General features: G+C 39.7%; 1 protein-coding gene across 9 annotated transcripts in view; it reads right to left on the bottom strand.

The window, feature by feature from the left end:
• The window catches only part of LOC144693023 (echinoderm microtubule-associated protein-like 5), a 182,861-nt gene that overhangs the window by 48,047 nt on the left and 119,796 nt on the right, over window positions 1-15,018 (bottom strand). For 5 of the 9 annotated variants that reach the window (XR_013579443.1, XM_078562291.1, XM_078562294.1 and 2 more), the window contains 4 exons: window positions 11,481-11,569; window positions 10,015-10,191; window positions 9,395-9,596; window positions 5,528-5,654 (listed from right to left, as the gene is read on the bottom strand). Coding sequence is in view for 7 of the 9 variants with exons in the window: in XM_078562291.1 (XP_078418417.1) it covers window positions 5,528-5,654; window positions 9,395-9,596; window positions 10,015-10,191; window positions 11,481-11,569 (595 nt within the window). In the remaining 2 variants the exon portion in view is untranslated. Of the gene's footprint in view, window positions 1-315; window positions 505-5,527; window positions 5,655-9,394; window positions 9,597-10,014; window positions 10,192-11,480; window positions 11,570-15,018 lie in introns of those variants that run through there. The other 4 variants (XR_013579444.1, XM_078562295.1, XM_078562296.1 and 1 more) reach the window with 2 other exon arrangements.

Below are 15,018 nucleotides of genomic sequence, written 5' to 3'. Positions count from 1 at the left end.
AAGCATGAGACATTACGGAGAAATCAAGAACATGTGAAATCATAAAATCTGAATAACACCTTTAAAGCGATAGGAAAAGCAAAATATATGCGGATGCTGGAAATCCGAAATAAAAACAGAAATGCTGCGAATACTCAGCAGGTCAGGCAGCACCTTTGGAGAGAGAAAGAGTTAACTTTTCAGGTCAATGATTTTTCATTAGTTATGACCTGAATCGATAACTCTCTTTCTCTCTCAACAGATGCTGCCAGACCAGCTGAGCATTCCCAGCATTTTCTGTTTTTATTTCCTATAAAATGGTGTTTCCTTTTTTTTGGAAATGTGCCTATCTTACCTTCTGTAGAGAATCAGAATAGAGAGAGCAAGAATAAAAGTTTGAATGTTTCAATATCACTGTTTAATAAAAAAACAAGTAAATTCAGTACTTGATGCATTATTGCCTTGCTGTGTTTTAGGACAGCTAAGTGCATATATATATATTATGCTTACCTGACTATTCCCTGCCTTCAGAGAAAGCAAGACGCACAGAAAAAAAGAGAGGGAATGAGCAAGAATTAGCAGAAAAGTTTGAAAATAGGTTTAGAGATTTCAGCTCAGCCATCAGATGAACAAAAATGTTTTGAGAATATAAATAGTTGCATTTGTATAATGCATTTCATTTAAAATGTCTCAAGGCACTCTTTACAAAATAAGTTACTTTTCTTTTAGGACTGTTACATAAATAAATATTTTGCACTTTCCAAAAAATTGCATTTGTGTTGCACTGCTGAAACAGATTAATTACGAAAACACCATTTCTTTAGATCATATTTTCTCCTTTGCAATGCTCATACAAAACTATGCACATAACAATAAATTAGAACATAATACTCCATGATAGTGCTCCAAAATCTTGAACATTGAATCAATTAAGCAGTCCTTTAATGAAAGCATGCAAAAATTCCATATGTTAAGTGTTGCTACAGCAGTCACAGAAACTTCACACTGTTACAGAAGCTAAGACTCCCTTTTACAAAAATATGCTGGCCAAGAGTTTTCACTTTGGGTGCAATGATCCAGGTACAAATTGCATTCAAACTTGGGCTAGGTGTGAGAAGGGTTTTTTTCTCTCTAGTTTCCACTTAAACACATTTGAATATAAAATCTGCCATGAACCAGCACAATCAGGAAGCAACTTTGCAAATATTTTTTTAAAAATACTTCCTTTAAAAAAAAATCCTTGGTAGAGTTAAGAGTGGTAACATGACGCAGCTTTATTAATACAGCTGAAAATGGATTTACCGCAAAAAAATTAACATTTTTAATCAGTGCCCAATCCACCACCTGCCAGTAATGTGAATTTAAATAACTGAAAATTTTTTAAAAACTAGACAGAACCACCTACTTGTTAAATTGGTGTGTAGTTAGTTTCTTATTACATTTTTAAACATTTAAAGCTTTTAAAATGTACCTATTACTGGCTTTGTCACAAAAAAAACAATTGAGAGAGCCCCCCCAAAGGCCCACAAAACAAGCAAAATTAGCAGAAACTCATAATGGTGATTAATTCAATAAGGGAGCTTGGCCAGTCTTGAGGGTGCAGTGAGCCTCTGGCACAGAGAAATTAAACCCTGAGCAGTTCTAATAAATCATGTAAACTTATGGGCAAGTTGGACGATTTTTCCAAAAATAGCAACAATTATCGGGTATTGACCATTAAGTCGAGTTATGCTAAATTCAATGGTCAGGCCTTGACTTGGGAAAGCGATACATATCACACACGTTTTCCACCTGAGCTTATCATCTGACGACCCTGTTGAAAATGCAAGAGCTCGGGTGTTGGGAAGATAGAACTAAGTTGAGCTTTGATGGCCTACATGTTAGATTTGCCTGGAAGGTGGTAGAAGCAGGAACACTCACCACATTTAAAAAACATGTGAATATGCACTTGAGGTGCCTTAACCTACAGGGCTATGGACCAAGAGCTGGATGGCGAGATTATGTTGGATAGTTCTTTATCAGTTGGCACAGACACAATGGGGCAAATGTTCGGTACTGTAAATTTTTCTAATGGTGAAAAATATGTAAAAATGTGAAAAATACCACTGATGGGAGCCATAAGAGGGGTCAGGAAAAATAAATAGGATATAAAAGTGACCACATTTGGGACAGGAAGAGCACTTGCATATTAATTTGATTTATAATGAATTTTATAGTAAATTGTAAAATTATTTTCTGTTTTATTAACTATAAATAAAAGTATGTAAATGAAGGAAGACCAAACTATACCAATGCATAATGGCCTTGTTCCAGTAATTTCCCGCAGAAAGCTTTAAGGAGCTAACAATCGATCTACACTCATCTTCAGGCATGGGGGAGAGGGTACGTGGACTGTGATTCATCAGTTACCCACACCCTTTTCCATTGAGACAGGCAGCATTCAAGCTTGGTGGTCTCTCTTTGTTTACCTGATTGTGGTGTTAAACCGAGTGGGACTGGTGATGCTGCTGGCTGCCTGAGCACTCAGTGAACACTGCTTGGTCCCTTGCTGAGAACATGTGGTACAGCCACCCTGTTCCTCTTAAAGGCAGTTTACCCTCGCCTTTGAATCAGAGGGTTGTGGGTTCATGTCCCACTCCCGGAAACCAAGAACTGTGATTGTACTCAAAAGAGTTGCAATCTGTGACTGTTGATAACTCGAAAGAATTTAAAGGCAGTCTAAAGGGAACTGCACTCATGGAAGGGAGTTTCTGCAGGCTGCCTGCACTGACACTGGCTGCAAGTAGTAGCTGCACCAATAGAGCACCAGGAAAGAAAAGGGACTCAAGTGTTTCACAGATTATGATGCCAAAGGCCTGCATGGTGGAGGTTGAGAGGAGAGAGGTGATGTTTCCATGGGAGGCCAAGGGGCCCTCAAAACAAATCTTAGAAGATAATGGAAACAGGGAGGCTAATGCCCAGAATCTGGCCTGAGAACCTAGCAGCAGCCACTGCAAGAAATTCCCTGACCTCATGTGGGTGGTGAAGATCATTGAATAAATCTTCACGTTACATCTGCTACTCATCGTACCACCGACCAGTTATCTCAGGCACTGCTCACTCATCAGCAGGTCCTTAGCATGCAGGACTCAGGCATAACGTACACATTCCAGTGATGCCAGCCGCATTCTCAGCTCCTGCTGCTGCCACATTCCTTCAGCTGATCACACACTGCAACATAATCACTGATACTATTCCTCTCTCTTGCAAAAGGGAGTAGCCCAGAACCGCCAGGAGAAGAACAGAACCAGTGGGAGACAGTGAATCCTGCATCTCCCAAACCTCACATAGGCAGCAGTGCTCCATATCATGAGGCTGGCTGCTACAGAGTTGGTGGTATCCAGTGTTGCTGAGAACGTTGAGGATGACCAGTATATTTCTGCCTTACGGTCTTTAACTGTCCACTCATCCTCACCCTGCTTTTTGGCATAATGTGCAAGCTGCAGATAGTTTGACCATGGACAACCTGCTTTCCAATCCATCCTCTTCCTTTCACCCCAACCTTCTCCTCTCTGATTTCCTGCTTTCAGAGAGCCAAACACTGCCATCTGACCGGCTAAAGCAGCTCCAGGAGAAAGAGAGCAACAGCACTGCACTGAAGAATTGAAGTTGTCACTTGATCTGACACTCAAAGCCACTAGCTCTGATACTAGCACTGCAAGTATCTTAGAGGCTAATTTAGACTTGGGGTCAGCACAGTGTGCCACTGGACATGAGTGGGTTGTTGCTATGTTAGGCAGAAGGGATAGTCTGTGCACTACCTCATTGAAGCACAAGGTCACATGAGTTCTGCTATGGGGTCTCAGGTGAGGACTTTGATGGGCACTTTTGGAGGATGCACAGCGAGATGGGTGCATGAACTGGCCTGTCAGGCAGTCTCCTACCATTGTCAAGGAACATGGTGGAGTCTGGCCCTAACTTAGCAGAGAGGATCATGTGGAGCTTTCCCTCTCTCCAGCCTCTTCGCCATCTCCCTGTTGTGCTGCAGACCCAGAAGCACTGCCACTGCAATTCGTGAACCAGCATGATCCACATCAATAATCCAGTTCACTTGCTCTTAACATTTATCTCTTCCTGAATCACAAAAAGATGCCCCCATAACTGTTGTAGGTCTCGTGTGGCCAGGTTATCAAACCCTCTGCCCTTCCTATATGGATGCAGCAACTCTTACTGCCAAATGCAACAACTCACCATAATAGCTCCAAAGACACTCCACCCTACTTCCTCAAACTTTGTAATAGCAGACGTTAGTCTAAATCGCCTTCTCTGCAAGTTGGATGGCTGGTCCATTAAATAACGCTAGTGGGGTTTCCCTCTTGCCGCTGAGTGTTCTTTGGTGAGTGCTGATAAGCAAATGTGTTCTGTGGACCTGCACAGTCCAAGTTTGGAACTTGAACATCACATTAGCTATGTGATGTCATGATCTAGCAAATTGGGAAACTTCTGCTACATGCATGGCATGCCCACACGAGCAGTCTTCCCAGGATGGGGCATCATGCCACACCCTACTCAGAGGGCCTCTGGCTTCCAAAGCACCAACCCCAGCAGCACTATGGAGCCAAATTTCTCAGCTTTGCAGTCTCAACTGGATCATCTTCTCGTCATTAGAGGAGAGATAAATGTTACAGGCAAGTGAACTGGATTGCTGACGTAGATCATGTAGCTGCTGGTTCATGAATTGCACTGCTAATGTCTGGAAGCATCATCTTGACTTGGTAACATAGGCAAAATGAAAGAAAGAAGTTGTAAAACTTGACAACTGTCAAAAACTTTGCTGAGCAGGTCATTAGATTGAACTGGTAAATGAACAATTAAAACAATAATTAAAAATTAAGTTCGTACAGTGAAACTGGTGGAATTATTACATTTAGTGTACAGGGCACAGAAAATTGATCGGACAGCAGATTTTTTTGAATTAGTCACAGATGGAGAACGAAACAGAAAGAATGGCCAAGTCAAGGTAAGCCAAATTAAAAAGTGTATATTTTAATAAGCCGAATTAAAAAGTGTTAATTTTAGCATCATCAGGTTAATCCATGGTAATCAAAGTACTTCAAATTTTGCGGAACTTTATTGTTGCAATGTTAATGTTACTACCAGCAACACACTACAGGATCTGAAAAAAAGAATACAGGGCCCAAAAAGAGACATTTTCTTGGACTTACTGGCAAACTAAATGGTTAATTATATTGTTGACATGTTTTCCAAGAAAAACAATTACCAGTATTATGTCCAGATGTCACTAAAACCCAGGAGGCTCTAGTGAATCCATTCAATAATTCTGAATCCTATGCATGGAAACGGGAAACAACACTGAAAAACATCTTTGCAGGATACATACTAGCTGACAAACTTTAATTTACTCATGTTTTGTTATAGTGTATATAGCTTTGGAGTACCAAAACATTCCAAAAAGCATAATCCACATCAACTAGTTATACTAGAATTCTGGTTATAAAGAGCTATACAGCCTGTGCTGAAACACAATTTTCTTTTAGACGTAAGATACCTTTCCTCTTGGGAAGGTTCTTTCTGCTGTAGATGAGGCTTGATTCCAGACATCGGATGAAGACTTGTCGCAAAGGCCCTAATGGTGTAATTGATTTCATTTTCCCGGGTAACATCACTGTCATAACCTACAACAACAAGTGTAATGTATTCAAGACTAATGTACATTAAATCTTTATGACAACTCATGTAATATTAAAAGGAATTTAAATCAGTGAAGAAAGCTGTCATTTGGAAATAGTTGCCAAGAATAATTTTACTTCATCTTTGGAAGAATCACGAATTATGATGATGTATGACAAAGGTTAAAATATTTAATCTGACGAGACTGAAAAGTGAAAATAATAGGATCACCATTTTCTTGGATCAGGAGGCCAAGGTTCTAAGTCAGGCATTACCATCATAACACTGAGGCGTAGTTATTTTGACCCATGTCCAAATATAAATAATGCTGTTCCTTTTTACCATCAGAGATCCTACCCAAAGGAGAAACATAGGAGGTAGCTAATTCAAAGAAAGTTGACTGTTTTTTCACAAATTTGATCCCAATATGTGGCAATCTGCTTCTATCGGGCCCCTTTCAAATACAGCAGATAACAGTGCAACTTGCGAAAGGTCTGGTGTATCAATGCGTTTTAAATAATCCTCCATTAGGCCTTTAAGTATGCTTAAAAGTTGTGGTTAACCCATTAAAATAGTGCATCAAAAACACGTGTGCCTGACTGCACAGAACTTCAATCCTGTTTGTGTGTGTACTTTACATCCCTATACACTAATTCTCTGCATCTTGCCGGGTTAAATACAGCTAAAATAACAGAAAATGTATGTTTCCCTATGATCCATGTTCCATGATGTGGTTTAATCTTAAGTCTGCACACAAAATAACATTGTTCTTCTGATCACAGTTGATTCACGGTTCTAATGTTAAAACATGAGAAAATACAACCAGCGAATCTTGCAATCTTCATCGCTCATACTTACAGCCTTCCGGACTGAATATTGAGTTCAACAACTTTAGAGCATGAACTCTCTCCTCCATCCCCACCCCCTTTCCGATTTCCCCCCCCACTTTTTTTTCCAATAGTTTATATAGATTTTTATTTTCCCACCTACTTCCATTATTTTTAAATGTATTTCCATCCATTGTTTTATCTCTACCTTTTGGCCTTTTTTGATTCCTTCACCCCACCCCACCCCCACTAAGGCTATCTGTACCTTGCTTGTCCTGCTTTCTACCCTTAATTAGCACATTCCTTAGATAATATCACCACCTTCAACACGTCTTTGTCCTTTTGTCTGTGACGCCTTTTGGTTATCTCCACCTATCACTGGCCCTCTATCCAGCTCTACTTGTCCCACCGCCCCCCCTTAAACCAGCTTATATTTCACCTCTCTTCTATTTTTACTTAGTTCTGTTGAAGGGTCGTTCGGACTCGAAACGTTAACTGTGCTCCTCTCTGCAGATGCTGCCAGACCTGCTGAGTTTTTCCAGGTTGTAAGGGATGTTGTCTACTCAGAGTATCTGCAGGGATGTTTGAATTATTATTTATTTCATCAAACAATTCATAGAAACCTAGCCATGTTTAGGACAGAACGCAGATGAAACTTCATTATTATTTTAATAATGAATGCATCACCTTGTGATTATATGATATTATTTCTTTTTGAATGAAAGTGTTAATCCATTTATTTTTAGTGAATTTCGTTATCTGGTTGGTGTACCCTGGGATATTCAGGCTTGACCAAATTGCTGGTATAAGATTTAAAAGTGTTCGTAGTAATAAGATTCACTACATGGGTGTGGTAAGGAGTGTGGCCTTTGGATCAGGCTAGGATAAGCTGATGACTGATCTATGGGTCAGACTGTGATAAGCTGACCAAATTGCTGGTATAAGATTTAAAAGTGTTCGTAGTAATAAGGTTCACTACATGGGTGTGGTAAGGAATGTGACCTCTGGATCAGGTTAAGATAAGCGGCTGACTGGACAACGTAGTAAATATCAGGATAGCTAAGGCAAAGGTCATGTCTTCTTGTATAAACTGCTGGCTGTTTGTGCTAAAAGGTCGTTATTCTGTAACTACTTGTGAATCTATCTGTAACCGCGGACGCATAGAGCTGGACGTGCAAGATAAGGACAATGTGAGTCAATGATGAATTATTGCGAGAATGGTATAAATACATGAAGGAAATTGTGACTTTGAGTAGCCACTTGGAGCAATCTGAGGGCACATCCCTTGTATGCATACTTGTATCGAATAAACTGCTGCTTGGTTCACCTTCAGCTGACACTGTCGAGTGTCTTTAGATACTCCACAACAGTTATGAATTTTTGAAGGACTGAAAAAAAACATGAAAAGCCTTCAAAATTGTGGCAAAGGAGGAGATCGATCAGAGCACATTGGGAAGGCTCAATTTGACCAACAGAATACTGAAAGCTATTGGTGTTAGTCTTGGAAGAAACAACCAAATCCCCTGGTAATAGTAAGATATACCTTCTTGCCAAGCATGATAAAAGCAATTTCTAGAGTTTCCAACAGGCACACACACAAAACAGCCTTTTTCAGTTTCACGCAAGCAAGCAATCGAGCCATGTTGCATCCCAAGTTGATGATGAAAATGTCTGTGCTATTTTTGGATTGCAAGTGTGCAAAGGCTGGAGGAAGTTTAACTTTCAGTTGTCTTGCAGGGTGTGGCACAAATGAGGTACTTTAAAGGTGAGTCAAGGCAACTGGGTTATAATTTAGTCACAAGTTCCCAAATCTTCTCAAATTGAGAGAATGACTGATGTCAACTTGGTTCAGTAAATTGTCCTTTTGCCTCTCATCTGGAAGAATGTGGGTTGACATCCATTTGGTGCTTAACTAGACTGACACTCCAGTTTGGTCCGGATGAAATACTAAACTGAGAATCCATCTGCCAGTTTTACTGGCTCAGCTGAATATTAAAGATTCAATGGCACTATCCAAAAAGCAGAGACTTCTCCCAGTATCCCAGGTAACATTCTTCCTTCAACTAACTGCACCAAAAATAGAATAACTGATAATTTACCTCATTTGCTGTGTAAAGATGGCTGACACGTGTATCCACATTAACAAAACTAACTGCATTTTATTGTATGTGAAATGCTTTGGAATATTTCAGAGACGTGACAAGACACAATAAAAATGCAAATTCTTTCACTCCCGCAGGCAATGAATATCAAATGTAGGCGGACACGCATTTTGTAGAAAAACAGCTCCAATTTAAGTCACCTTTTTCACTCAGCCACACGCAGGCACATACACTTTTATTCTCTGCACTGTTCACTTCCCTGCAACATGGGCTTAAAGTTGCACTGTTAAATTATCAGAAAGCTTGAACTCATACTGAAAGCAACAGAGTGCCAGTTGACAGTTTAAGCAGCTGATCTGACTGGTCTTGCTGCAGGTGAGGAACCGGGAAATCAGGTGATTCAACCTTTTGATACTTGGATTTTAACTCTAATATGGTATTACACTTGGTATGAAAATCCCAGTTTAAAAATGAACAACTTCAGTAAATCTAGCATTAAAGTAGATATTTCAATCAAAAAGTAAACTTTATTATATCATATTTATGCCAAATATTTGGTTAAAAAAATGTCAACGTAGAACTTTTGAGGGCGGCAATCACTTGGCTTTCCGCCACTACAGCATTCCTATGCAAATAAGCTTGGTCAAGATCCAATAAAGAAAATGGTGACAAAAATTATTTATCCTCAGTCACAGAACTCAATTTACAACTAACTAATGTGTAGAACTACAGAGCGTGTAACGTTATTTAATTGCATCCCTATTTTCAGAGTATACCAATTAATCTGATACACCTAACAGTATAAATTGTACCCACCTCCATCTTCATCAGAATCAAAATCCGACTCCTCGCTGTCATATTGAATGGTCTGTCTGTATCCCTCCACCTCATGTGTCCAAATCATCACTGTTGTGTCTGCTCCCCCAACTGTAACGAGCAAACTATCATCATGTGTCCAACGTACATTTGTTACATGTGTGCTGTGAGCCACATATCTTTTGAACTTCCCATACTTTCCCTTAATTCAAAGAGAAAACCAATAAAAATGACATTAATTTGCGTTTACAAATGTCAACGATATACTAATGGCTATAATCTGGATTTGATTTTACAAAGTATGTCACAGTCTCATGTTACAGTCTTAATTTATCTTGATGGATTATTTAAAATAAATAAAGTATTTTTTTGGTTGTTCAGTGGATAAACAAACAGCTAAAGATAGAACTTTCTGACTATTATTTCTCGAAATATTAGTGACAGCAAATGTCACTTGTTAATTTCACATAAATATGGGTAAAACTGTAATTAATTCCATCCCAGACAAAGAACAGGCAGTTTAATTTCTTACTTTTTTTTCCCCATTTTCAGTTATTAAAATATAATTTGCACAAAGGATCACATTTACTACAGCTTTTTAAAAATGAAAGAGCAATTACCTTCACTGGGTATCGGAACAACTTCACAAATCCAAAGTCATCTCCTGTAACCAGCACTTTTTTGTTACTAGTAAGACAGGATGCAGAAACATCTGTGACCTCGCTTACCATGGGCCAGATACCTTCACATGAAGGACCTAAGACACAAGTCCAAGAGGTCCAGTCTATCTTGTCCACCTGAAAAAGTAAGTCTGTTGTTGTGATAAAGTAATTGAAATAAATTTGATATCAAAAACTACTGATGTAAAAAAAATAGTTTACTGCATACTATTCCTTGCAAGACTGTTTTCTCCTCCTTTGAAATAATTGTTTGAATATTACGGTTAGGTTTTGTCGTCCAAACGTTCGTCAAATTTGAAATAAATAGGTAAAAGTCCTATTTTTACAGATTGTTTGTGCCAGTTTTTTTTTACTGATGTCAGCAAATTTTAAAAAACAAAGATCAGCTTGCTAAAGATGCTAACTGAAAGTACTTGGCCGCAAACTTGCTACAAAATAACAGCATGTTTAATGGGCACACCATTATTAATTATAAAGCATGACGAGGAAGAAATGCCCATTTCAGTGCAAATTATAATTAAGTTGCTGAACTAGCTGCTCCACTTCACCATTACCGTCACAAGAATGATAGCTTACCCTTAACCTCCCTGTGAGTTTAAAAGATATTGCTGCATTTGTAGATTAATTACCATATAAACTGTTCACAAAAAGTTAGAACTGATACTTAGCAAGAACTAATACTTAGCATAAATCTTGCCATTTGAAAAAGCACTTATGTTCCTGCAATGTCACATAACCTTTCTGGCCCAAGAAGGGAATGACAAACTGGCATAGTGGTAATGTCACTGGGCCCAGGATCTAGCAGTCTAGGCTAATGCTCTAGGGTCATGGGTTCAAATTCCACCACGGGGCTGGAATTTAAATTCTACTAGTGATAAGCAAGGGGGTGAAAGGTTATTGGGCGTAGGTGGGAATGTGGAGTTGAGGTTACAATCAAATCAGCCATGATCTTATTGAATGGTGGAATAGGCTCGAAGGGCTGAGTGGCCTATTCCTGCTCCTAATTCGTATTTCTAACTGTGGGGTTTCATTCCCACAGGTGGTAAATTGTTGTTAGAGGATTTTAAATATTACAATTTTTAAAAATATCTTTTACTTTTCTGATGTCTTTTTAGCTCTCTTAATCCATCTTTCTTTCCTTCCTTATTTTTTCTACAGTGCCTGATTTGATTTTAAATCACCAAATTTCCTTCTCAGTCATTCATCTCCTTCTTTCTCAATCCTTATTTGTTGAGCAGAAAAACTGCTGATCTCATTGTTCACCCAGGTCCCAGATATCCCCATTGACCTCAACATGCAGTTATCAGCTTGCATTTCCAGCTTCAAGCTGAAGTGGGGGGGAAAAGATTTAACAGTGCACGATATGCTCTTGTTCAGCAAATTTTGGGCCATTATATTTGTCTTACCTCTGCCTTATTTATAATCTGAGGTTTTCCACGTGGAGCTTCAAAGAATAACTGTTCCTTAGCACCAGTATTAACTTGTAAAAGTTTTCCTGTTGAAAAGTGAGACATGTTGTTACTTAACATCAATAAGTATTCCCTCAATCCTCAGCTTCAATAAACTGGATTGATTGGAAGAAAAACAAACAACAATTTGATTTCAGAGAAGGGAACAAGCCAGCAGTATCTTAATTCCGTCTACACAACCTCAGTCCCACACTTGTGTGGTTGACTCTCGATGCCCTAGCAAGCCACTCAGATGGAAAAACAATTACTACCAAGAATAACCTTCTCATTGCAACTAGGTATGGGCAGTAAATACGTTTGGCAGCATCATCCAAGAACTATTTTCTTGTAAAGTTCTTTACTGTTAAAAAATGATAGAATACTGTTACTTATGTTCTTTGACAAGAGAGTCAAGGGTTATGGGGGGGAGGGGGGGTGGCAGGCAGCAAAGCGGAGCTGAGGCCACAATCAGATTAGCCATGATCTTATTGAATGGCAAGCAGACTCAAGGGACCAAATGGCCTACTTCTGCTCCTAATTCTTGAGTTGTGTTGAATTTATAGGAACATAAGAAATAGGAGCAGGAGTAGGCCATTCAGTCCGTGAGCCTGCTCTGAGATCATGGCTGATCTTCTACCTCAATACCAAGTCTCCACACTATCCCTTTATCCCTTGGTATCATTGGTACCTAGAAATCTATCCACTTCTGCTTTGAACATACTCAGTGACTGAGACTCCACAGCCCTCTCAGGTAAAGAATTCCAAAGATTTACCACCCTTTTGAGTGAAGAAATTCCTCCTCATCTCAGTCCTCAATGGCCCACCTCTTATTCTGAGGCCGTGTCTCCTGGTTCTAGACACTCCCCAACAAAGGGAAACATTCTTCCTGCATCTATCCTGTCGAGCCCCGTGAGAATTTTGTACATTTCATTGAAGGGGCTTCTACATCAATGAACTGGTACCAATGTTTATTTTGGCCCCCATGGTAGGGGTTTGAAACTGTATGGTAGTTCTTCCAAAATTGGGTCCTTAATTAGAACAAAGGTTCAACTTCACTGCTTGAGGGATATCTTAATGCATATGATTTGTGAGAAGACAAAACAAGCGCCCCACTAAAATATCATATTCCTACCTATCCTTGTACTTCCCAAGCCCCATGATTAGTTGCACCTTCTGCTGATCCCTGGCAGTCAACAGCCTGCTCCCTAGCACATGGGCTCAATTGTACAAGACTCTGTCTGGAACATCCTTGTTCCCATGCTGCAATACCCACACCTGGTCTAAGGCCAGCACTCCAGCCATTTACCTGGGCTCTATTGTCAGGACATGCCTTTGCCTCTGTTCTCCCACAATGAGTTACACACTAAATCTGACCCTATCTCACTCACTAAGCCATTATTGCATGCTTCCCACCCACCAAACCCCAGGGAGCACAGACCCTCCCAAGAAGCAGCCCTGTTGTACATTTCCTCTGAGGAAGTATTAAATAATTCACCACTGCTGCCATAATTTACATTAATTCAGTGTGAACTTGATTGAAAGAATGGCCTCCTTCTGTACAATATAGATTGTACGAGCTTGATTTTCAGGGATGGGAAACTAATGCCTGGATAATTTCCAGATCTCAACCCTATATCGTATCTGCATCACTCATGCAACTCAATCTTCAAGTGTAGATGCCCTAATAAGGTCTGTGGTTGGCACCCCATTAGTGGTGTTGAATGCTGCCAGGAGTTGAGAGCTGCCTGCAAAGCACAATCGTCTAAGGCAGACAGCAGCTATGATGGGGCCTGCCACTGCTATGCAGAAGAGAGAGGAGACATCAGAGGGCCAGCAGCTTCACTGTGCAGAGAAGTGGCCAAATTGACAACTAAAAGTTACTGCACCAGAAATGAGGCAAAAAACCCCAATGACAAAAACTTGTCCTCATTAAAACAAATCAATTGTTTAATTGCTTCCCACATAGATGTAGACAGCTGTGCACTAATGTGCCCCAGGCTATTCAGGTTTGGTGATTTGCAAACTGAAAATCGCTTTCTTGCCCTACCCAGCCCATTAATAAGCTCCTCAAGCTGTTAATTTAAGCAGATTTCCAGCTCTCTCATTCCACCCTCACTTTGAAAATACTTGTGTGTACCAGAGGTATCCAGACACTGATACACCACCTGGGAGCCCTATTTTCAATACGCACCTGCTCCTCTATGGGCGACTGAAAATTCTGGTCCATGAGTCCATGGCCCCCCACATAAGGAATAAAGTTCTAATCATGTGTATCTCATTTCCCTTAAATAATTTTTCCTTCATTTCATGAAAATACTAGTTTGAAGACCACTGAACTCAAAAGGTTTTATCCAACAAATTCCATATGTATTCTACATTACTAGAATCATTTTTTGACAATATTACTGACTATAAAAACAATTAAAGTCCACTTTCTGTGTTGACCAGGGAATTTTAAGTGATGATTAAAATGCCAGCTTTGCTTCATCATTTTGCTGGCAGCCGAGTTGCACTCAGAGCCCATTACACTATTTCTACTGATGTTACTCTGGCTGTCCTTCAATTTCATAATTTTCAGTAAATTGTAATGAATCATTTAACCAGCCAGAAATTCAAACTTTGTGATAAAATGCCTTAATATATTTCTACAACTGCTGCTCTTAATCCTTGCTTAGGGCTTTTTCGGATATCTTGATCAAGCTATTTAAAGGGGGGCGGGAGACAGCTTATTCTTTCTGGATCAATACATTGGTCTGTGTTTACAGCAAAAATTGGGAGGTTCTATTGACAGCTTTTCATATGGCAAATTTCTGATGTAAGTTGAAGCTGTAAAAGTCAACTTGACCAAGACATTACAAGGAGGCAAATTCATTTTTTCTTCCAGTGCAATCGACATTTGATTGAGGTCTCACACGTATTAGCGTAACATCAGTCTCAGAACCTTGGAATGAAAAATTCATGGAGTTTGATCTGATGGTCTGATTGTACTGAGTATCTATTGCCCGATGGGTCAGCACGAAGAATGACATATGCCAAAAACAGAATTACCTGGAAAAACTCAGCAGGTCTGGCGGCATCGGTGGAGAAAAAAAGAGTCGACGTTTCGAGTCCTCACGTCGACTCTTTTCTTCTCCACCGATGCTGCCAGACCTGTTGAGTTTTTCCAGGTAATTCTGTTTTTGTTTTGGGTTTCCAGCATCCGCAGTAGTTTTTTGTTTTTATGACATATGCCAATTTATCTTAAAACCCTCCATCACTATTCGGTTTGATGACGTGATCTTTTCGGAGCAACTTGTTGAGAGGCATGTTTGATTAACAAAAGATAACAGACACTAGGAAAAGCTCAAACATGTGGTTCAAGTGGGTATCAAATACATCTTAACCAAAAATAAAAATACTTTTTTGATTTAACATGATCAAAAGCAGTGAGGAGTGTCTGAATCATGAAACGATGGCCCAGATCTTCCGGCCAGTGTCGATGCTAACTCCGATTTAA

Source organism: Cetorhinus maximus, chromosome 18 (genome assembly GCF_964194155.1).
Source record: "Cetorhinus maximus chromosome 18, sCetMax3.hap1.1, whole genome shotgun sequence".
Lineage (NCBI taxonomy): Eukaryota > Metazoa > Chordata > Chondrichthyes > Lamniformes > Cetorhinidae > Cetorhinus > Cetorhinus maximus.
Note: the sequence above shows the minus strand (reverse complement) of the source record. Positions and strands in the feature narration are given on the sequence as shown.